The sequence below is a fragment of the Octodon degus genome, unplaced genomic scaffold (genome assembly GCF_000260255.1).
Source record: "Octodon degus isolate 3935 unplaced genomic scaffold, OctDeg1.0 scaffold00195, whole genome shotgun sequence".
Taxonomy (NCBI): domain Eukaryota; kingdom Metazoa; phylum Chordata; class Mammalia; order Rodentia; family Octodontidae; genus Octodon; species Octodon degus.
The window spans coordinates 1,122,425-1,132,478 of record NW_004524771.1 but is presented as its reverse complement, the minus strand read 5'-3'; the positions used below and the strand labels follow the sequence as shown (position 1 = coordinate 1,132,478).

The 10,054-nt window shown below is 43.4% G+C and overlaps 1 protein-coding gene across 1 annotated transcript in view; it reads right to left on the bottom strand.

Moving 5' to 3' along the window:
- Positions 1-203: 203 nt before the first annotated feature.
- Positions 204-10,054, bottom strand: part of Acsm2b (acyl-CoA synthetase medium chain family member 2B) — a 35,843-nt gene continuing 25,992 nt past the window's right edge. Inside the window, exons 9-14 of the mRNA XM_004644217.2 lie at positions 9,084-9,164; positions 7,414-7,515; positions 5,077-5,204; positions 4,866-4,965; positions 3,888-4,007; positions 204-362 (exon numbers count right to left, since the gene is read on the bottom strand). Coding sequence (XP_004644274.1) covers positions 258-362; positions 3,888-4,007; positions 4,866-4,965; positions 5,077-5,204; positions 7,414-7,515; positions 9,084-9,164 — 636 coding nt within the window. The 3' untranslated portion in view covers positions 204-257. The remainder of the gene's footprint in view (positions 363-3,887; positions 4,008-4,865; positions 4,966-5,076; positions 5,205-7,413; positions 7,516-9,083; positions 9,165-10,054) is intronic.

Sequence of the window (10,054 nt, the reverse complement as noted above, 5' to 3'; positions counted from 1 at the left end):
GTTTTTAGTACAGGGTCTAAAGGGTTTCACTACACAGATAGGACTCATAGTGATCCTCTCGTTTTCAGCCTCCCAAGCACTGGGATTACAGGCTCCTTTCAACATTTAACATGGCAATGTTTTGGGCTAAAACCAAAGAAAGACAAAAGTCACATACATCCCTGTGATAATGAATATCATATCCTCACACTATGGCTGAGAACCCAAAGGCAAAGGAAAGGAGATAATTCAGGGAACCCCACAAAATCTCCAGAGTCTCACTGGGCCTGGGAGTGCTCAGAAGTCTTCCACTCCATGGCTCGAAGTTTTTCTCGGGAGATTTTCCCTGTGATGGTCTTGGGCAGGTTCAACACAAACTCCAGCTGTTGGAAAAAAGCAGACCGGAGTAGGCTTGGATTTTTCAGAAGAGCAACTGTTGGTTAAAGGAAGACTTTAAATCTGGAGGCTCCAGGTGAGTAGGATGGAAGCTTTAGAAAGTGGCTGGGCTGGAGAGAAGAAAAGGCTAGCTAGAGCTGGGTGTAAAAGTCTACTGGCCTGGTCTTTCATAGTCTCTTGGACAGAGGAGAAACAACAAAATTAGTATGACATTGAGCTTTAACATCTGACTCTGGATTCCCTCCCATATTCTAGTTGGCTTTGGATAAGTCTTTGACTTTTTGATGACTCAGTTCCCCCAACAAGAAAGTAGACAATCATCACAACTCAGGGTGTTTATGTAGGTGTTGAATGAGATTATGTTCACTGAATGTTCCACAAGGAAGAAGCATTCACAAGTATTCACTATGTTTATTAATCTGGACTAGACAGAGCAGACAGCTACAAGTTAGGATACCCTTTCAGTTGAATTTCATTTCAGTCACCTCCCACTGATGACCCTTTGGGAAAACTATAAAATCTTACAAATTTTACTACTTTCACCTGTTACAGAAATGTAACACCCTTTGGTCCCTGGGGTACATAGAGTCCAAAGAAGCCACAGGAGAGGTCCAGGTTTAATGCTAAAAAGAAAGCTGCTCAGGCATCAGGAAGTCAACGGCCCCTATTTCTGATGTCCCTGAATTCTAAGAGACAGTTGACATTTCACAAAGGCTTCTGGCTCTAGGGCTCAGATGGCCATGAAGTTGGGCCATGAATCAGATTTTTAAATGTTTAATAAAAGTAATGATAGGGATACAAAAAATGACCTTCTTAACAGTTTGCCTGACAGTTCCTCCATAAGGGCTTAACAAACTATGGCCTGTGAGCAAAACATATCCTGCACCCTATTCTTGCAAATAAAGTTTAAGTGAATCATTGTTACATTCATTGATTTGGGAATAGTTGTCTCTCTTTACATACAGCTTTGATTTCTGTGGTTTCAGTTATCTGTGGTCAACTATGATCTGAAAATATTAAGCAGAAAAATTCTAGAAATAAGCAGGTGTTATAGATTGTCATATTTTGCTATTATTAATTTCTCATTGTCTCTAAATTATTAAAATTTATCTTAGCTATGTTTAGATAGGAAAAATGTACTACTGCATTTGTAGGACTTGGTACTATCTGCAATTATGGGAATCCACTAGGAGCCTTCGTGTAGATCTCTTGTGGATAAAGGTGGATTATTGTATTGTCTTTGGCTTTATTAGTATTAAGTGGCAACAGAGACTATATGACCTAAAATATGTACCCTTTGGTCCCTGGGGTACATAGAGTCAAAAAAAGCCACAGGAGAGATCCAGGTTTAATGCTAAAAAGAAAGCTACCCAGGCATCAGGAAGAAGGCAGAAGAATTAGGTGTGGTTGGTGGAAGAAGGGGAAAGGTGAATGAGTTTATTTCCTGAAAACTCTAGAGGAAAGACTTGTGAGCAAAGACGTGCTGTGAGGGACTTGAGAAATTCCTTCTCTTTTGCACTGTGTGATAGGACCCTTCACTGTATCCTCCAGAATATTCAGTTACAATGCAAAAGTCATATCTTTGGTATGATTGGATTTCTAGTCTGCTTGTAGAATGCTACATGTTCAATATGTCCCTGTTATTCTGCTGAGGGTCTGATGCCTTATAAATATTAACTCATTCTTAATCTGTGAAGGCTATGTCACAGATGAGCAGCTGGAGGGACAGAGAAGTTATTGAGTCAGCAAATGGTGGGAGTGGACTTGGAACCTGGCAGTATGATTTCTGAGACTGTGTTATGCTGTCTTCAGTTCAGTATGAGGCCAAAAGTCCCCAAGGTGAACTCTGATACGCAGGTGAGACACCCAGCAAGGATGCAGGACTCACTACCCACCACCAAGGCCACTCTTAGAATTGCCTCAGCTATCGGTGCTGTCTTACCCAGGGTCACACCCCTTGCTTAGGGCAGTTAACATTCATGTGTGATCTACCTGGATCAATAGGGCTCCCTGTCCTCCTCATTGTGACTCAGGACAGCTCCCAAAGGTCCTAGCTTCAGTACTTCCCTTGGGGTCCACTGAGGTTCCCACTGGGAATTAATCACAGTGAAAGCCCAGCTTCTGCCCAGGCCTGACCTCTCCCAGGTGTAGAGGCCAAATACTTCATGACCTCTTGTACCTTAACTTCCTTCCCTGGGGAAGGAACTTCCCTTCTCAGGAAGTCAACAGAGACAAGTAGACTGCACTAAAGAAAGAGCAATGGGCAACCCAGATATTTAGGAATAAAAAAAAAAAGCCTTCAGCATAATATTGCTCTCATGTTCTACTCCAGACTCAAAGCATACTTCTTTTGGTCTTCCCAGAAACAAGCCCTTATAGTGCATTAAATAAAAAAAAAAACTGAGTTCTCCTGCTGTATTACCTTCCACACTTCCATTTGTACCTCAGAGGTACAACAGGTATGCTACAGTCCATACTTTTTGCTTTTTCTGGTAAGAGCACTTCAATCTTCCTATGAGGAGACACCTCTTGTTCACTTGCTCCCATCCTGGGTATAGGAAAGCCCTTTCTATCCCATCATTCCTCCAATTTCTCTGGGGGCAACCACATGACCTGGAAGGATCCCACTGCCCTGGTTACATGATTGGTTTAATCATGGCAACAGAGACTATATGACCTAAAATATGTACCCTTTGGTCCCTGGGGTACATAGAGTCAAAAAAAGCCACAGGAGAGATCCAGGTTTTCATACAGCTTTGATTGATGGGCAGATGATCTCAGTTGGTCCAATAAGAATCAACCCAAAGACTTTTTCTGAGGTGTTTAACTTTCTACTGGACTGTATAAAACTGCTGATAATGTGTATTTGGAGATAATTCCAAGATATGAAGCCAAATGGAAGAAGGAAAGTCAATGAGTAAAAGAAACATTTCTGATCATGTCATACAAAGGCCAGGGACCAGGTGCAGTGTATGAAAGCTTTAACCAGGCCTGGACTTGACAGTTATGTGAGCGATGTATTTCAAGTCAGACTTCTCTTATCCTCAACTGAAAACTGTATAATCCAAATAGCACAGCAAGATCCTTGGGCAGAGAGTGCAAGATAAGCCAGGTATTGGCTAGAACTTGTTCCCATGAAAGCCTTCAACTTTTAATTCAGAGAGTCAGAGGCTGAGATGATTAGTCAGGCATCAAGGCAGTTGTTGAGCTAGGTGTGGTGACCCATGACTATAATCCCAACACCCCAGGAGGCTGAGACAGAAGGAACATAGGTTTGAGCCCCACCTGGGCAATTTAATGACTTAGCAAGATCTTGTCTTAAGAGAAAAAATAAAAAAGGGCTGGGGATATAGCTTAGTGATTAGGCCCTGGGTTCAATTCTTAGTGCCTTGGTCACAATCAAGAAGCACTTTGGAATTAGTGGCCTTGTTTTCATGTGAAGAAGAGAAACATAACAGGAGAATTATCTCTCCTTCCCCAAATGCAGAGCACTGGGAGCCCAGTGGCCTTACCTTCCTGGGATACTTGTATGGAGCCGTCACTGACTTCACATGCTGCTGCAGTTCCCTGGTGAGCTGGTCCTTGTCATGGGACAGGAAGTGTGGGGTCAGCACCACAAAGGCCTTCACCACCTACAGAGGGGATGTTGGGACCAACAGAACTCCAGTTTTCAGCCTTCCCAGTGCTGGGATTACAGGCATGCACCACCACGCTCAGTCTCAGTGGCCAGCTTGGTGCACCTGGAGGTGGGGCCGGCATGGCATGTATTGAAGTTTGTATACTTTGATTCATAAGAAATGAAACAAAAGCCTAATAGCTTTCCTTTTACCTTGCTTGTCTGGTGGCTTCCACAGCATCCCATGTGACCTGCCCCTTAGGTGCTGGAGGCCGAGCATCGGCACACTAAGCCTGCAGCCCTGTGCTGGCAAGTTGGTTTCTGCTTCCCACGTGACTTTCTGTCCACATGCACTAAGCCGGGACGGCAAGCCTTTTAGCACTTTCCATGATACGAACAGCCTGCTGCGGTCCGCGTGCCATAGGTCTGCCACCACTGCATTAGGCTCTGTTAGATTCCACTGGGGTCTGTTCTTTTAATTCAGTACTGTAGGAGTCCTTTTCACCCTTATTTTCCCTGTGAACTTCAGGGCTCAGGGTTCTATGCTTTGTCTCAAACCCCTTCTCTGTCCTCCTGTCCAGAAATCAGATTCAAACAGCAGTATGGAATCTCTGCAGACCAAAATAACAGATTTAAAGTAGTGTTGATGAAGTACTAGGCCTTGTTCCAGAAATTTTAGAAACACTAACAAGTTTAACACTCACAACAATCCTTCATGTTTCATATGGGGAAACTGAGGCACAGCAACTAAAAAGCTTGCCTGAAGTCAAATAGCTAGTAAGTGATAGGGCCTAGACCTAGGCTGGGTTGCGTAGGCCCAAGTCCATACTGCCTGTGTGTTTCTCATCTGCCCCAGGCTGATGTTCCCAATCACCTCTCCTCGCACAGAGTCCGGGCTGCTGACCACGGCCGTCTCAGCCACGGCAGGGTGCTCCATCAGTGCATTCTCCACCTCTGAGGGTCCGATCCGGTACCTGCAAATAAGCCTTCCTTCAGAGAAGATACTCACCCCAGACCATCCCCAAGGTACAGAGCCACTCACAATGAGATCCAGAGTACCCTTCCCAGCCCAGAACCATGCTCACCCACTGGAGTTAATTATATCGTCTCCTCGCCCCAGGAACTGGAAATATCCATCTTGATCCTTTATTCCCCGGTCTCCTAGAAGCCAAAAATCTCCTCGAATGTTGGCTGCTGTCTTCTTGGGATTGTCCTGGTAGCCAGAGAGATAAGTCATTGAATGTCCAAAGCCCAAATCCCCAGGGCCACCATGAACAGACGTGCCCGTTATACAGTTTACAGATTGAACCACCGTCCTACGTGAACCTGCCCTGTACTCACCTAAGTTAGATCCTAGGTCAAACGCAATCTTTCTCCTTTATGTCAGCCATTTCACCTAGGGCTTCTCATCTGTCCCCCCAGGTCTAGTCTGATGAATTATACTGATATATTTGTTCACATATTCTTTAGGAATTTCCTCAGACAGATTCCAGTCCACAGACAGTTCAACTTCTCCTCACCCAGTGACATGTTCAAGGGTATCAGGTTGACTATGTACCTTTTCCTCTCTTCTTATTAGATCTAAACATTCTAGAGACAAGCCAGTGAGTCCGCAGGTCTCCCCCTGACTTGTGCGCTTCCTTAAAGCCAGGGCTGCCCCTGGTCCATGCATCTGAAATCTTACTTGGATTGGGGCCTGGGCTCCCAATTAGATGTTCAGTGACTGAATTAGAGGGCATCCTGGTGATGTCTTAGCTTAGGTCCTTCACTGGGAATGGGAGGCTGTTGAAAATCAGAGAGATCAGGAGGCTTGACTAAGGCCAAACAGCCAGGCTAGGTGGTAAAGCTGAGACCAGAAACCAACTTTCTTGACTACTAGCTTAGTTTTCTTTTTCATAGTAATTATGCAGCTGCCACTGGCACTGACAACATAAGTTGATCTGCCCCCTCTCCTCTCTTTCCTTGTCTCTCCAAATGGGGAAAATCTGGGACTAGCTCCCTTAATGACAAGTGAGGACAGGCTGGGGCAGCTCACAGAAAAGGCTTTGTTAAGAGCTCAGTATGGCTGGGCACTGACCCCAGAGCCTCAGTGTCCTCATTTGTATGATGGGAATGACAATGTGGATATATTGCTGTTTTTTTATTTAACGTAGCTGGATGCAGCGAGTTCTAAATGCATAACAAATATCAATGTCTTCACACACCATTAATGATTCTAACGTCACATAATTTACAGATGAGGAATCCAAGGCACCAGACCTCAGTTACTTGCCCCAGACCACCCAGGCAATGGTGAGCTGAGTCTGAGCTTGGGTATAGTGGCTGTGAAGAGGTCACAGGGTGGAAATGAGGATTACAGGAGTTTCATGTCTGTTGGGTATTGTAGGATAGTACTTGCTTTGAAGGATACACCGGATAAATGGCAGAAACTGCTATTATTGGACTAACTGTACTTATTCATTTAACAATTAATTATGTTGGGGGTCAGAAGGCACATGTATGGGGTCTTTCTGCCCACTTCCCAACTGCCACGGGTGTGAGTGGGTCTTGTAATTTGTGGCTTTGCATCTTCACCTGTTAAGTGAGTTGGCCAACTCAAGGATTATCTGTGTGGATGCGGTGTGAGTGGAAAGCATGGTGCATGTTTAAATCACTAAAGATGGGCTGGGGAGACAGCTCAGTTGAGTAAGTGTTTGCCTGGCGAGTACAAGGGCCTGAATTCAATTCCCAGTTCTGAAAAAAATAAAAAAATCACTAAAGATTTATTACAGTAAGAGGCAGATGGCCATTAATTTCCCTCAAATAATCCCTTGCTTTGAACACAGTTAACCCATCATTTTTGCCATTTTTTGAAGAAGTTTTGGAAGTCCACTTTCACATTTGTCTTTATAAGGTATGGTAAAAAGTGAATGCTGCCACCAAGTACCATCCAACAGAAAGGCAGCCATGTGGGAATATTAGTGTGTCTTTATGCCCCATGTTCACCACATCTGGTACTGTATAATTTCTATCTTCCCCAAAGTCAAAATAAACTTGAAAGGTAAACATTTTTAATTGATTTAGAATATCAAGGCAGCCATGTCAGCGAAACTAAAGACACTCATGGAAGAGGACTTCCAGAACTGCTTCAGAAAGTGACAAGGATGATGGATCCCTGTGTTTGAAGTGGTGAGTATTTTCAGTAGCATAAATGTATTGTTAACTGTAAAAAAAAATTTAAAATTTAAGCATTCACCGTGTACTCTGATTACACTCCATACTTCCTGGAAGTCTGCTCTACAACAAATGCCCTTTCTTGGACATGGGTACTCTGTTCCCAAATCTGGCTGGTGCCTCTTGGAAGGCTCATGACATTGGGGACCCCTCACCCCACTGGGTGCCTCTCATGCCTACAGGGAATAGAAGGAGGGCAGGGCTCTCACCACATAGCCACAGAAGATGCCCACAGGCCTGATGGGCTTGACCCTGACTGCTATGTTTCCTTCTTTGCCAGGTGGCAGGATGTTGCCTTCATCATCTATGACCTGGAGGAAGAAGAAGCAGATTGGGAGAGTGAGCCACATAACAGGAGAGGCCTTGAATGGCAGGCAGTGTGAGGGAACTGAGCTGGCCAAATGGAAAATATCTCACTCCAGCGGAGCCTCAAACAGGAAGCAGAAGTCAGAGCAAGCTAAGAATGTCAAGTTCATATCTCTGATGCACCTGCTGAGATCCAGCCACTGCAGTCTCTTATTGAGATGGCATAAAAAAAAAAAGATGGCATCAGATGGGCTTGGGGAGGAGCTTCTAGCTCTAGAAGCTCAGAGGAAATAAGTGCCTCCCTTTAGCTTAGAGGTCCACTTCACCTTGGATTTTAAAGTCAGAAAGATCAAAACTTGAGATCATGCTGCTGTCTTTCTACTTGATCTTGAACTACTTAAGCACTATTTCTCAGTGCCTTCTTTTATAAAAGAGAGATGTTGACAGCTGATTTCACAGGGCTTTTACACAAGTGACATAGGATTCTAAAACGCAGCTCAGTGATGGTTGTCAGAGTGAGCAGTGTGTGACAGTGAAGCTTAACTAACTGACAACATGATTGGCTTGGGAGCCACCTCGGGAAATGGCAAAGTACACTGCTGGGTGTGTCTGGCTGGGTCATGAGGTGTGACCTGGGGGCTATGTCTGTCCCTGGCCCCTTCCTCTCTAGTGCTGACACCTACTCTGCCTCCTGGCTACCATGAACTAAGTAGCTCTGCTCTGTCACACCCTTCTGCCCTGCAGTTCCTGCTGCAGCACTGGCTGACCATGAAATAATAAATCTCCACTCCTTTGGGTTATGGGTGTCAAGTATTTGGTCTCATGGAAGGGAAAGGTGACAAACACACAGGGTCACAGACAATGGCATAATTCTCAATAGTGTATGTTTTTATCCTTTTGAGGCACAGAAATGAACACGTAGTCATAGATGCACAAATAGTGATTGTATATATTTATGGGATACAGTGTGATATTTGGATACATGTATACAAGGAACCATGGTCAGACCAGGGTTTCAAAATATCCATTGTCTTCAATGGATATACACTATTTGTGCGTATCCAAATTTTAGCTATTGGAATTCAGGCAAAAGAAATAACAAGAAAAGGAGCCAAACTTTAGCTATAGCAGCCTCAATGGACTGTTGTTTGCACTAGCAATAGTTTGAACCCCATCTATCAGGTTAAATAACTACTTAAAAAGAAGTGGAATCATTCTACTTACAACTATTTAGTCATTGAAATTTATGCTATAGATTGGCATTAATCCACCTGGAAAGGGGGTACCCAAGGTTGTTAAATAATAAATGCAATTTATAAAATGTCATGTCAAGATACATCCCTTCTTTGCTTTTAAAGCATAAGTACATATATAACTATCTAGCCATTTTTTCTTGTTTCCTTCCCCCCTCTCCTGCCTCTCCCTCCCTCCCTCCTTCCCTCCCTCTTTCTGTCTTTTAAAATATGTGAATGTCTCTAGTTTATATTATTTTAATTCATTGATTAATAGCATGAATAAATTACTAGCAGTGAAGGTTCCTTTTTCCCCTTGCTCCTTAGTGTCCTCAACAAACCTGGACATCATAGTGGGGAATGGCTGTTCCCAGGTAGCCCGGCTTGATTGTCATTGTGCTGGACACTTTGCAGGTCAGCCCCTGTAGGAAGCCACAGACAGGTCAACAAACCTCAGGAGAAAGCATGAAGTCTCAGAAAAAGTAATTAAAAATTTCCATCACACAACTTCTGGTGCAGTCCTGAGTTGGCTCACCTTTGGTGTCTACTTCCCATCTTGTTCCCCAGCTCATCCCTTTCCCTGGAATCTCAATCCTAGGGCCTTCATTAAGCTTTTGTTCAAAAAGCAGTCTACTGATTATTCTCCAGGAAAAGGGGAACCAACAGCCACATTATGAAAGTATAGTTAGGTAGGAGTAAGGTATCAGGTTAAATAACTACTTAAAAAGTAGTGGAGTCATTCTACTTACAACTATTTAGTCATTGAAATTTATGCTATAGATTGGCTTTAATCCACCTGGAAAGGGGGTACTCAAGGTTGTACCCATCTGTTACATAGTAGGGCAATTACTATCACCACTAGTTGGGTGCTTCAGGATAGCTAGAAGAAAGAATTTTCCCAATGCAAAGAAATGATAGATGTTGAAGACAATGGATGTGCTAAAACTCTGGTCTGATCATGGTTCCTTGTATACATGTATCCAAATATCACACTACATCCCATAAATATATACAATCACTATGACTATTAAGAGTCTATCTAAGCTTTTAAATACATGTAATTACTAGTTGGCGGTGTGCAAGGCCTACAAGATACCTCCTAAGTTTCTTCCTATGGGTCACTGCTTCCCGTGCTTCGCATTCTGCTTGAATCCTGACACTAATGCTCCCAATAGAAATCCTGCATGCTTGTATCTGGTAATCTGAATGACTACTTTGAAGATAGCAATATACAATATCACAACCATTGTTGATATCCTATCATCTTGTTTTGAAATTCTGCATCATTTAAATTTTTTAAAAATTTTATTCT